Source organism: Taurulus bubalis (genome assembly GCF_910589615.1).
Source record: "Taurulus bubalis genome assembly, chromosome: 4".
Lineage (NCBI taxonomy): Eukaryota > Metazoa > Chordata > Actinopteri > Perciformes > Cottidae > Taurulus > Taurulus bubalis.
The window spans coordinates 7,103,224-7,117,530 of record NC_136592.1 but is presented as its reverse complement, the minus strand read 5'-3'; the positions used below and the strand labels follow the sequence as shown (position 1 = coordinate 7,117,530).

At 43.6% G+C, this 14,307-nt stretch overlaps 1 protein-coding gene across 1 annotated transcript in view; it reads left to right on the top strand.

Annotated features, from left to right (window-relative positions):
• Positions 1 to 14,307, top strand: part of LOC306735229 (neural-cadherin) — a gene marked incomplete at both ends in the record, with an annotated part of 289,025 nt that overhangs the window by 254,157 nt on the left and 20,561 nt on the right. The window contains 2 exons of the mRNA XM_079216680.1: positions 967 to 1,231; positions 7,815 to 7,995. Coding sequence (XP_079072806.1) covers positions 967 to 1,231; positions 7,815 to 7,995 — 446 coding nt within the window. The remainder of the gene's footprint in view (positions 1 to 966; positions 1,232 to 7,814; positions 7,996 to 14,307) is intronic.

Sequence of the window (14,307 nt, the reverse complement as noted above, 5' to 3'; positions counted from 1 at the left end):
TTATTGTTAATGTATTAATCTAGTTTATATGTCACACTAGTTTACTGCTACTACTGTTTTTATAGCTTTTATATCTGTTTTATTACAGTTTCATAATCATCTTGTTAAATTGTCTTTTATGTTGTTTTCAAGGTCGATCATCTGTGAAACCCTTTTGAGCTGCAGTAACCTGTACGAAAGGTGCTCCACACATTAAGTTTGATTGATTGATCTATGATTGCGCTTTTAGCCGCAATCGGACTGATTGTGAAGTGACACTGTGAAACGTTTATTTTTATTCAAAGGCCAAGTAAGTAGTCGTAAGACACAGAATACTAACATAAACTCTGTTAGCAACACGGCCCGTTGCCATGTTGAGGCGGCAACAAAAGGGAGATTGGGGCCATTCAACTGACGTGTGAAAGGGCTCAGAAAGAATAGGAAAATAACGAGTTATTAGTTATGGGCTTCTGAGTTGTCTCTGCAATGTATTAATGTATCTTGGTTGAGAGTGACAAAGGTTTCAAATGTGCAAAGAAGAAGAAATACTTTGATGGTGAATGATACAGTCTAAAGAAAGCCTGCTTCATACATATTAAAATGTATGGAAGAAGCCAGAAGGAAAGCTTCCCAATGGAGCTGCTCAACAAATGGCAGGTAACCAATTAGTGTCCAGTGTATTTCATACTCAAGGAATGAAATACTGATGAAAGGCCAGCTTCTTGGTGTTTGACTGGTGGTGCATGCTGATGTCTCGGCTTCGCCAAGCTCTTGTAGTACGTTCCCAGTGTATCCCAACATGACTCATTAAGCTAATGTTCAAGATTAATCATGGAAATGAATTACATGTTTGTTGGACCATTAGCAGTTAACAATAGCCATTAAGATTAAAATGTGGTTCACAAAAAAAAACCTTCAATTGCAGAGCAAACTTGGTGCAGCTGGACTTGTAAACTAAAACGTCCTCTTTTCCTTTTCCCATTGAAGATCTTCCAGGGCCTCCTCTGCGTTTTCTACAACCTCGGGGACGGGGACTACAACCTGACCCTGCCCACCTACCGCCTCGACAACGGCGAATGGCACGAGGTCTTCCTCGATCGGCACGACAACGAGATGATGCTGAGACTGGACGGCGGCGGGGGGCAGCGGGAGGTCACGGGGTCGCGGGGCCGAAGCCGAGAAATCATCATCGACCCCACTGTGGTGATGCTGGGGAACACGTTCCCCTCTGGAATCAACAAGAGCTTCCAGGGTAGGTGACACGCAGCACAGGCCGCTCGCAACAACGTCTGCGTTTTCCTTGGTCTCAGAAAAGACCTTCCAGACATCAGGTGTTAAGCAAATAAAGTGATGAAGGTTTCCATGAAGGAAACCTGGAGGCTGAATCCCGAGCTCCTCGCAGCACTTTCCTTTTGTCAGCGTAGATGACTACCCTTCGCATTGAGGCTGAGGAGCTGTAGGCTATGTCAACATGGATGCAGCTGAAGGACAACTTGTTAAATAAGTACAATGTATGTGATGTCCCATAGCACATGGTAATACCAATAGCAGCAATCTGGACTTTCAGGGACCCGAGTCTGATTTGCCAGATGTGGACAGCTGCATGCTGTTTCCTTCTCCTCTCCCTTCTGGTCTCTGTGTTGCCTCTTTTTTAAGACCCCCATCTCTTAAGAGTTACTACTATTCAAATATGTCCAGATATAATGATTCAACAATTTATGAAGACATTTGAGTGGTGGAGTTATGTTTACACTGTTCTTAATTTTACACAGATAAAAATAATGACTTCAATCTTCTCAGATTTTCTGAGCTGCAGCGCAATGAGGCCGAACATTTACACGTCATTTATTTTGTTCGCCTCTGTGAAGATGTTGCTTTTTCCTGTCTGTTTTTTCCGATCATAGCATAAGGGGCTGTCAAGGTCACATCTCAAGGTCCAATTCACAAAAGATTTTTGCATTAATGATATTACTCAAAGTATAAATGCCAAGAACACAACGTCATAGTGAAAAGAAAGAAACACGTGTTTAGACGGTGAGCTACGGGATAGAGGCAAACTAGATTTTTTAGTTTTATTTCCCAGTTTGTCAATTGCAAACTGTAAAAGAAGATGTCAGGATTTGAAGTGGAGGACAGATCTCATTTAATGCTGCCATGATCAATGTGAAGGGCGTGACAACAATCATAAATGTGAGTGTGGCTGTTCGCTCAAATCTTTGTGAATTAGATTTTTATTTACAATGAGGCTCAATTTCATAAAAAAAAAGAGCATCAAATGAGACCGAAGCAGCAAGACACTGTCCGCTTGGCGGCACATTACACCTGTTTCTTTTTATCATATTTGTGCAGGTTTAGTAGCCGCAAAAACTGCGCCGTCCTTTTTCTGAATTCACCCCCAGTGTCCAAGCAGTGCTTGAAGAAAAGAGGGGGAAACAATTCATTATAATGCCATCCCACCTTCAACAAGCACAGGAAATGGAGAGGAAGGTGACAAGGTTCGAAAGGCCAGTGGCTATTAAGAGTGCAAACAGCAGCCATGGGAAGGCTGATTTCTATTTCTTCAAACACACATCTGGAGTCACAGCCAGTTGACGTGATTGAACGTGTAAAAACCACAGGAAAGCCAAGATGAGGACCTCGCCGGTTCATGACACTAATGAAATTAATGGAAATGAACATCCTTGCAGCACTTGTTTCCTAACGGGTCGTTTGACCCAAGTTAGCTTACGGCTGCTGAGAAAAACATGCTGTCCTAAATACTGGAAATAAAACAATTTAAGATGAGATGCAGTTAAGATAAAACAATTAATGGATTTCAACCATGTTTTCTCTCAAAAGACAATTAGATATGAAAAGGGTATCTCACAAAAAGAGAAGGACACCTACAATCCTCGATAAATAAGATTTTATTTTGTGGCTAGAATCGGTGGTGCAACCTATTCCAATAATCAGCATTTGTTCTCATTCTGATTCTTTTTCCAAGGATTTCTTTCGATTTTCTACAGGCCAGCGCCGTTATATTTATTTTTCAAAGTGAGGACAAGAGAGTCGTCCTTTAAAATCCCAGGCAGATGAATGCCAGGGCTGAACGGTTAAGAGGTAAACATTGTCTGCAGAGAATGGGAAAGAGGTTATGACACATCTCTCTGAATGTCCCGTTCAGGGGCGCGCCGACGGTTCATACAATGATAAAATGGCACTGAAGATTGTTTGCTGTAGACCGAACAAACATCATCCCGGCTGTATTGTATGTAACCTGTGTGTTTGTGTGTGTGTGTGTGTAGGGAGAGTGAAAAGGGGTGGTGTGACGAAATAAGTCCTTTTATCTATTTATACGTATTATTTTCAAGGCAGAACTGTGACACGTGACAGTTAATGAATGATTGATATGACAGTTTCATGGCTAGTTCACCCAAATGCATCTTCACTGTTAGCTGAAACGATGGGCTGCTGGGTGCGTGGAGAGGCTAAAGAGGTGTCTGTGTGTGTGTGTGTGTGTGTGTGTGTGTGTGTGTGTGTGTGTGTGTGTGTGTGTGTGTGTGTGTGTGCGTGCGTGTGCGATACGTGTTAGTATAGCTTAATTATGAATGCTTTTATTAAAACACAGGAATTGCAAGTAAGCCCTATAAGTATTCCAGATTTTTTTAACAAAAAGAAACCTGTTTTTCAACCGGGGATCAAACCGCCGACTTTGTGCTGAAAGGACAACACACCCCTGAGCAACAGCCGCCCCGTGAAGTACAGTTCGTGACACTTGTGATGTCGTAAACATTTGAGCATAGCTGGCCAACTCCACGTGTGTTTCATGTCTTCCATATTAAACAATAGTATACTGCAGCAGTGACATAATACTCCTTAGTGGGATGACGTCATTTGTCTGTGCCTTTTTAAAAGCCGTTCACTGCTGAACAAGGATTTAAATGAGACCTACATTATTGTGATATGGGTAAAATAAGCGCCCCATTAAGGTCATCGGACCTTCATCATCGTGGATACAACAATACAGTTGTGTTGATCGTCAGTCTGAAACAGGAAGCGCATACGGCACTACAGTATGGAACCGACTGTTGGCAGACACAGCCCAAAGAATCAGACAGGAAAAAAGCGTTTCAAATAGGATACATAGAAACAACAACAACAAAAAGGCACTGTATGGTAATAGAGAGAGAAAAAGGTCACAACTACTGAGAGAAGCAGACAGAAAGGGAGAGAGAGACAGACAGAGAGAGAGAGCTCTCTGGAGTTAGACAGCTGTGCCTCAGGCAGTAAAAGACAATGCATGTGTTTATTAAATGGACTTTAAAAGCATTTCATTTCAAAGGAAGCAGACGTGATAAAGGGTGGGATGGGTGTGCGTGAATGAGTGTGTGTGTGCGCGTGTGTGTGCGTCTGTGTGCGTTTGCATTTACTTCCGTGAATGTCTCTTTTTAAATATTGACAGAGGTGTAATGAGATGTTAGAGGTCCAGTGTGTGGGATTCACTTGGATCTATTCACAGGAGTGGAATATAATATTCTCAACTCGGATTTCATTCGTGTATAATCGCCTGAATCTAAGAATCGTCAATACACAGAAGTCCTCTTTACGGAGTCCGCCTTGTTGCAGCGCCGTGTTTCTATGGAGCTCAGAGCAGACAAGCTAAACACTGGCTGTAGAGAGTAAAAAAAAAACTAAAGTGTTCGCTAGCTTCTTCTAGGGAGGGGGATAACAGAGGAGACGCTAATGGTAACACCTTAGCAACACTCAGAGCTCCACAGGGTGGTTGTTAGATGGTAGATGTTTTAAACATTACCTTGGCAGTAGGAGCTCTGGTATTTTGAGTTGGATTTAAGCTTAAAGTATAGATATAAACCAGTGTGTGCATTGAAGCTGATGTGCAAATAACATGCTTTTATTGTAAAGTCATTTATTTAAAAATTGCTTTGAGAGGATACAAGGTCAGCTCAATGTATTGCAATTAATTAATAAATGCATTCAGTACATTCACCCCAGTGTCCACCCGCAGGCTACATTCCCCTGGGGGTAAGTTATGGATGGATTGATTCATTGATTGAAACGTTTATTTTTCGTAATGGTAAGATGATAAAACACAACATTGCCGCCAAGAGTAAAGCAAGAAAATGCAAAGGAGAAATAACAGGACAAAGGTATCAATTCAAACTCTAAAATGTAACTGGTGGTAATGTGTCCATAACAGAGTGTGGGGAGCCTAAATATAAGTGCTGACCATGGATCTCAGTAATGACTTTATTGAGTAGTTAAGTAGTGCTGGGCGGTAAGAACACAAATCTGTATCACAGTATATGTTTCACGCTATATCTCAGTATTTATTTCCTTCTTTATATAGGTTTATGGTGTCTTATTTTTTAGTCAGGAGTGAATAGAATATATATATAAATAAAAAAAAGATGTAATACCTTCATGTATAAACTGAAGGCTTCAATTTCAGTAGGATTTGCTTGGCCCCAAAAAATTATACATACACGAAGAAATCAGAATGCATAAAATCGTTGCAGAAAGTAAACGGTGATTATTGTGCACACTGCCCGCTGCGGGCGCCTGTGGCTCAGTGGTAGAGCAGGGTCGTCCTTCAATCAGATCTTCGGTTCGATCCCCGGCTTCGCTAGTCCATGTCGATGTGTCCTTGGGCAAGACACTTAACCCCAAATTGCTCCCGCAGGCATGAATGGCTATGAATGATAAGTTAGAGTCCTGATGGGCGGGTGGCTCCTTGCATGGTGCCCCCCTGCCTGTCTGTGTATGAATGTGTGTGGATGATGAAATGTAGTGTTAAAGCGCTTTGAGTGTTCTTGCGGAGGTGGATCGCTATAGCGTTCGTAATGTCGCTCCACCGCTTGCTTTTCCTGTTGTATGGAGGCAAAATAGCGAGGTCTGACCCTTTGGCTTCGCTGTTTTAGTGGCGCTACTGACGGCCTGGAATCTGAGGACTGTAATCACACTCTCCGTCTTTAAACGTGATTTGCGCGGTGGTGACCGATGTGTTAGTGTTGGCATCACTGGTAGCAAGTGGCTACGTCGGATTGTTTAAACCCCCCCCCCCCCCTTTTTCCTCCATTGTATCTCCGGTTTTAACTTTCTTTATTCTCCATCTCTCTTTTCTGTTCTTGAATATGCTGTAATGATGGAGCCTCACACAGACTGTCATGCTGCTAGCTAGCAGCTATAACCCAGCATGCCTTCTTATTTTCTCTGTCGAAGCATATACCATTAGCTATAACCCAGCATCCATGTGTATGTTCCCTGTCGAAGCATATAACATTAGCTATAACCCACGGAATAGTAAGTTTGTGCAATGTGTCACATGTTTTACAAAGTTCGAACCATGAGTAAGAATCCAACGCTGTTAATACGATCCTCTATGCACTTGGATGTTCCCTGTCAAAGCATATGTAACCACCCTATACTATAATAAGTATTGATAAACCAGACTGATGAAAGTAGCTTGTAACTACAACTAGTGTTTGTTCCAAGCAGAAGCATTTTGCCCCTATTTGACATGTTTTTTAGTAACTGTGTGCAGCATTTTGCAAACAGCCTTTCAAATATATTTTCTCCCCTTTGCTAAGTGTCTCGGGCGTGTAACAGGGAAGCAGTGACACGTGTAAACAACACATCCATCAGTACACCGTGGAGAACATTATACAAAATCCAACATGTATGCAAATCTTTGCCCACAGAGATTCCCCCAGAACAATATGAACAGCATTTGAAGATGCTGCAGTGAACAGCCCACCACAAGAAACCATCTAACATTTCTTCATTAATTCTTCTTAATGCGCAGTTATCACCAAGATTCTGGCATCCACCAATGTTTTCTTGAGAAAACAAACTGGGATTTGCTCCTGGCTAAAAACAGAATCTACGCACCCTCAAGAGCACACTAACACAGATTTGAGTGCTGGTACGTTTTTGCAAAAGAAATCGTTATTGTGTTTTCTTCAATTATACAGTTGCATAATATTGGAATTAAATTACTATAATGTTTTTTTATCATTAAAATGTTCTTCAACTCGTGTTTTCATTATTTTACAATGCATGTGGCCTTTCAAAATAAATAAAACTGCACGGACTGCAGCACCTAACGAGTATTGGCGTGCATCTTTTTCGGGTTATTTTATATCCACCTGCTTCTTTGACGTTCACTGGCTGCAGAAGAACCTCCACTTCAGAACTATTTAAAATGTTAAGTTGAGTAGTAGTAGTTATAAATTCAATTTGGTCCCTATTGACAATTTTAACCAAAAAAATTACAATAACTAAATAACATTAAGGTGATTAAATTAAAAAGGAAAAAATATATAACCTGACCAAATATATTCAGGCAGAAGCATAAATGTATTATACCTACCTAATAGGCAACCCATTTCCTTCGAGATTTACAAAAACAAAATGGAAACAAAATGCCAAACATTAAAACAAAATGTGTTTTCCAACTTTTTTTCTGAAACATACCTATTCCCCAAAGTTTATACTGTCTCTCTCTCAGCTTTGCATTGTTTGTGCAGTTTTAAGATCAACTAGATCACGACATTTTAAAGCATGGCATTGCACTTTCATGGGGCTGGGTGGGGCCTTTACCTCTGCTCATTAGGATCAGCTGACACACACCTTTATTTACACCTTCAAGGACAAAGGGATCCGTCATTATAAGAACCCAGGTATGCTTTTTATTAAAACCTTTCTCGAGAACAAATTTAAAAACAGTGTTAGAGTGTTAGAACTGGAGCCAGTGATCTATCATGAACATGTGGTTAATTTGTGTCTGCAGAGTTGTTTGTGTTCCGCTGAACTCTTTCCCGTTTCCCTCCCTGCAGGCTGCATGAGAGACGTACGCCTCAACGGTCGCTACATGCCTCTGGACAGCCAGCCGCGAGATGGGGTTTCGCAGGTCAGCATTCAAGGCCTCTCCCCTGGGTGCTCGTCTGACTCCTGCAAAAGGAACCAGTGTAGCTCCCCCTTCACCTGTGTTGACTTGTGGAGAGTGCACGAATGCAGGTAGACACACACTCACACACACACTCACACAACCCCGAACTCACCGCTTGCAGCTGCACAGCACACTCACACTTGGATGCTCCACATACACACTCCTGCTTTTTTTTTGACACAGAGGCGTGAAGACACATTTAAACCAACTCACTCTTCCTCTGAAGCCATTGTTCTGCTTTTGACCTTGGAATTGTTTTTGATCACAGCCACATAAATGTGCTTTGAAACAACCTGCCCTGACCTACTTGAGAGAGTGTGTGTGGGGGGGTGCACAGGGGGCAGATTGCAGGAGACAAAGCATCCCTGAGCCTTTATTTGTTCTAAAGCCAGGGAAATGTCATGTTCCCTGACAACAGCTTCATGGTACAAGAAGCGTTTGCTCACGTGTAGACGAGGACACTGGGCTCTCAGCAGGATCATGTGGAAGCCAATTATTCTCCACTTCACGTAATGAACAGCCGTAAAAATGGCCAGGCTGACCAGAAAGCAATCACCAAGCAATAAATGGAGTGTGTCATTGCAATATATTGATAGCAAAAAACTCTTCACATGAACAGGATATGAACACACAGGAATTAAACAACATAAATGGACTGTACTTTTCTAGTTTTCCGACCACTCAAAGCGCTTTCATGTCATTCTTCATCCAGTCATACACTGATGGGAGGAACTACCATGCAAGCTGCCATTTGTACATCAGGCTGAGCTGGGGATCAAACCGCTGATCCTCTGATTGAAGGACGACCCTGCTTTAATACTACAGGTCCCAGAATACGGGGGTTGGCGAAACAAAACATTTTTATCTTGATAAACACAAAGTCTGGCAATAATTGGCCTTTTTCCATCATTCTGTGAGCAACAGTGATCGGATTTTTTGCTGCACATGTCAAAAGTCTGCAAACCGCGAAAGTTGTAGATGTCCTTGTTGAGAAGTTGCTCTCCATCTAAAGGCTCACTGTGGATGCTTCTTCTTGACCAATTACTCCCTGCAAAATTTCAAACTGATGGCTGCTGCTTTTTTTTGAAGGCACATTCGGCGGTCGGCGTTGAGTTCACTCATCGCATTCCCCGCTTCGTATTTAAAACTTGTGTTTCGGCAGTTGTGCGTGCGAGAGAGCGTGCCCCGCCGGCTCTGCACCACGGCCAGACGGCGGTTACCACTTTTTTTCTGATCTCAGTCTACCTTTTTACCTTGACTTGGTTGTTTCGGTTTACTTTCATGTCGGGGACGTTAATGCACGTACAGTACGTAGCCTGCATCGACGTGTCGTTATCGTCCCTCGCTGCTCAGTTAAAAACCACAAGGTGAAGTGACTAAACAGGATGTGACCGCCAGACAGTCTCCAAGTGGCAAACTGGTCAAAGGTCAATGAGCATAATGCGTTCATTTTAGTTTTCTATTGTAATGGGTACCTGCTCTTTGTAAACAAATGAGCAAGTACGCTCATTTAGCCTCTTGGCCGTGGGCAGGGTGTCACTCAGATCAGCACTGTGCCGCTCCCGCCTCAGCCTGCCTGACAGAGGAGAAATACTGTGGAGCAGCTTCAAAGTCAGTCCTACAGTGCCCCCACACAGTCGTTTTAAACCGGCCTCAAGTCTGCACACATCTGAGGATGAAACAGTCTGGCCAACAGAATTGTCCAAATAAACGTCAAATGCAGCCGGAATAATTTGCGTGCGTCACACATCACAATAGAAGCTCTGAAATTGGATGCACACATGGGAGGCGTAGTTGTTACCGGCTGCACGTTGCTGAAGGTTTTTGGTGAGAAGATGAAATACAAATCAGGAAGTCCAGTCTGAAGGGCATAATGAAACATAATGACACAGTGGAAGCGGTTTATATTCTTTGAGGGAGGGTTGAACAGCCCTTGAATGAATTCACAACAGCTTCCCTCTCCGCCTCGGAGTTTGTGAGGGAAACGTGATTGGCCCACTTGGTGGCTCGCTGGCTGAGACCAGACCCCACTGCAGCAAAAGTTGAGCCAGTATCTTTGTTGTTTTCCTCCCTGCCACGACGCCCCCTCTGCTCGATGGCCGTGGCGGTTATTGACAGTCTAAACATGGCCTCGGAGAGACTTCCAAAACTCGAAATCCCCACAAGAGCCAGCGTGTTCAGCAACTGCTGCGTCCGCCTTTTAAAAGGCAAAGGACGAGCCCCATCTGCTCGGTCGCTAAAGCTAAACGCCTGAAAATGTCGGAGGTGAAGTGATATTATCATCCCAGCCCCCTGACCCTAATGGGATTCACACTTTTTCGCTTGATCAACATTTCACATGCACTGCTGTGTGACTTTCTGCGCAGAGGTGTTATTTGTTTGTCAGCAGAAAATGTCGTGCGATGAAAAAGCCGCAGCAAACTAACAACCATCACCCGCGGCACAGACCAGAATCAAACGCCGAGAGCTCATAGCCACATGTACTAATCTCAGCAATTTCTTTCTGCCGTAGGAAACATCGGCCTCCATTCAGTCCGCGTAGCCTTGCTTTTAATCTTGCCGTTAGTTCTTTTTTCTTTCCACTCCTCTGATCCACTCACCCGCATCATCCATCCACCAACCAGCCTTTTTTTCTTTTTTGAATGGCTCTCATTCTCACACTCTGCCCCCTCTATTTCTTGGTCTGTATGGCTCTCATCTAGCTCACTCACGCTCAGTCTTTACGCCATGTACCATTACCACACACACATACATACTCACAGTGCTCCCCACTCTGTGGCCCACCCATCCAACCCCCGCTCGGCTTGCCTGTTCACCTTGTTCTCTTTTGACCACTTGACCTGAACCTTGGAAGATGATTAGAGAGCGGTAAGTGTTGGCAGCGAGTCCTCCAAGCCCTAGTATTTGATACCTGATTGCCTAGGAGGGCCACGGTCGATTAATAACACAGGTTTGAGTGGATTATTCTTCTCCCCGGGGCTCAAATGAGACCCCCTTGACACCCCCTGAAAGCATCAACAGAAAAGTCTCTGGAAAAAAAGTATTTGTCTCTTGCAGTCTAATTGTTGGAGAAAAAATAATATATTGTTTCTGTTAAGACCTTCCTCCATGAGTGGCACTTGGTCCGCAATGCAAATGTTGCGTAGTTTGACCTAACGCTACCGCGGCACCCTACTCGGTATGCTTATAGTCGTGGAAATATGTCAAAGAGAAAGCTTTAAATAATTTTCTCCAGCCTGTTTGCTGTGACTGAACTACGATAGACCGCTAGGCTTCAGGTGAACCGCTGTGTCCGGGTATGAGTGTGTAAATCAGTGTGTGTAGATTATGTTGCATGGCCATATTGTTAAAGATGTAATCCTCCTCCTTGGTGATGTGCGTACTAAGCCTAGTAGTTGATTGTCTTGGCTAGCAGTCTGCGTCAAAGCTGTGGGATTGCCGTTAGCCGGTGGGCTCGACACGCTGCGAGGACGGGGGGTGATAGCAGACGCTATAAATAAAGGGATGCCGTTTTCAAATAGTATGTATTTGTGTGTATTCTTTTATTGACACTAGCACTCATAAAAGGAGGCTACTACGATGACCTTGAACGAAGCGATCATCCTCATGTTCCGTGATCGTGCGCCAGCTGGTGAGCCTTTCGGAAGGTGCTGACCAGATTGCACTCCTCATGTGCAGTAAACCCCAATGATAAGATGCAATATGACGCTGGAGCACCAGGTAGAGGGGTTTAGCAAGCATCACTTTTCATTGATCCTCAAGCAGTTTACATGGGTTGTGGTCAGAGCAATGGCTTTTTTTTTTCATCTCAATCCAAAAGTTTAAAGTTGTGAGGATCTGGGTCAGATCAGATGACAAGTTTTAAGAATAACTAAAATAGATATTCAATAGATATGGCCAATCTTTTCTCCGATGGTCTCGTTTACTTATGTAGGTCATATAGAGGCATCAGTATTAAATGGAGACTGTTTCATAAGCAGTTAAAAGTCCCTCTGCCTCTGGTGACTTCAACTACACAGCTTGTGTGATCTGTTGTCATTTCAGCTGACGAAACCCTTGCCTTGAAGTGAGAGGCCTGTGTTAAGTTCTGTGTGAAATTGAAGACACATTGTTTTCAGAATTGCAAAGCTTGGCAGGGGTGTGGGGGATGGCGGGCACAACTTAGCGCTGAATATTACTTTTAAACAGCACCATTTCCTGAATAACTTTGGTATGATTTAGCAGCGTAGTTAGCAAGAGCATATTACGAGGTGCAACTGAAAACACAAGTGGTATGACAGCATGAGATTGAGCTGATCTTTTAAAAGAGCAGAAGTGATCCGCCTTCAGAAACTCCCACAACGCCACGCATCACCACCTCTGGCCGTAGTAATTATGACGAGGGCAAAGGAGGCAGTCAGGCGGCGTTGTCCCTCGCAGGGTGGGGGTTGGATAGGTCCAACAAACACAGGACCTTTTCGACCGCTGTTCCTGTCCTTTATGAATACCAAACCAAACACATTGACTTATATTAGTCACACGTAATCATGTTACTTAGCTTTCTCTAAACCTAATCAAGTAGTTCCATTTCGCAACATTAATAGAAGGGTCATACATGCCGCTTTAGGAGTCACTGGAAAATGACCTGCCGATAAGGAACGAGGACGTGTTGGTAATTAATGTGAGTGAGCATGCATGCTCATCTAGGTTCTAATAAGACACTCATAGCACTGATTCCATTCATGGCTAATGACGCGCAATGATAAGAGAGAGCAGAGGAAAGAGAAGCAGTGTTGTCTCGCTGATTGACAGGCCGTCCTGTTTTCAACACCTACGCAGACTCCAACCCCGGCATAATGCACACTGAACGCTGAGCATTTGTCATGGTTTATTAATCCCACCCACAGCAAATTACCTTTTAAAATGTTCTGTTTTAAGCAGCTGGGTCATGATAGCTGGTATTTGAAACTGCAGTAAGAACAATTTGTAATTCTGAAAAGGGGGTCATGATACTGACTTTGGAAGTCCTGGACATTCCACTTTGTATTTGCCCTCATGGCAAAAATCGAATCAGGCCGGAGGAGTCCTAGAATGAGTTAGGCAGCTGATGGTATGTAAAGAGGCAAACCTGACCCGCCTCATGTCGTTGAGTCATTTGTGACACAGAACCATATGAGAAGCCGCCGTTGGAAACTGGAAAAGAGCAGAACTCTCACTGAAGCCAGCCGGGAGGAAAAAGCCTTTCAGAGCAGATCTTTGCTTTTCTTTGAATGGAGAGAAAAGTCTTTATCAGTCGCTGGTGTTGTTTTGAACAAGCAGTCGTCTCTCCGTGTTGTCACACACAAACACATATAAGCCACGCCCTCAGCTGCCCGTAGCCGCACAGTAGCTCCTCACTTCGGCATACCGGACACAACCGCCTTATTTGAAGCCTGACGAGACGGGACGTGCGATCACATGAATCTCACAGGATTCCCGCTGGATTCTCATGTGATCTTGTGACATCGCGACAATCCAGCTTGCCAGGGGAGGTTCTTTTTGCTTTTTGCACTGGGTAAAAGCGCCTCACACCATCATTCTGTGCATGGGGACAGTTGCTATCGGTCAACTTGAGCCGCTTTAATTTGCTGCCTATGAGGCATGTTGAAGAAAAGCTCTGTAGCTTTCTCCTTTTCAGTCAGACACATTTGGCAAAGCCGTAACACACTGCAGACCCTCTGTTCACCGCGACAATCAAGAATACAAAATTGGCCAAAGGAGACAGAGCACGGTGGCAGGAAGTCAAAGCCAGACGGTTAGACCGCCAACCAACATCCAGAACCTCTGAAATGTTGCCAGTGAACGTAAATCACTGGAGTGTATAGTTGCACATAAACATAATTGAGAAGAGACAGACTTTGGCACATGGTGCAGTGAGTTAACCCTTTAGTTTTATGGTGGAGGAAGAACAATTACGAGTTAGATTACGGTGCCATTTTGACTGTAATGTTGCCGTTTCATAGTCGAGTCAATATTTATAAGCATGAGCAAATCACTATGGACCAGAGGCAAGACTCATCTCTGATGTCATCAAAATGTCGAGCCTGGAGCTGCTCCACAGACACTGAAAGAGATACTGAATTAATGGGCTCATAAAATGTTTGTTTGAGCTGTTACACCCAAATGAGCTTTTAATTATAGTGGTGCTTTCTATAGTGAGGCAGAAAATGTGCCCCTGTCTGCATAAAATCATCTTGTTACCGCCAGTGTCGCAGTCAGCATTTTCCTCTCCTCCGGTTCATTCTCCAGCGAGGTGTACATCACTGACTCAAAGAGAGTATGTCACTTTTTCTTAGTGTGGAAAATAGTAATACGCATCCAATCCAATAAATTCATGTTGTCTTCTAAAACTTTATCCGTTC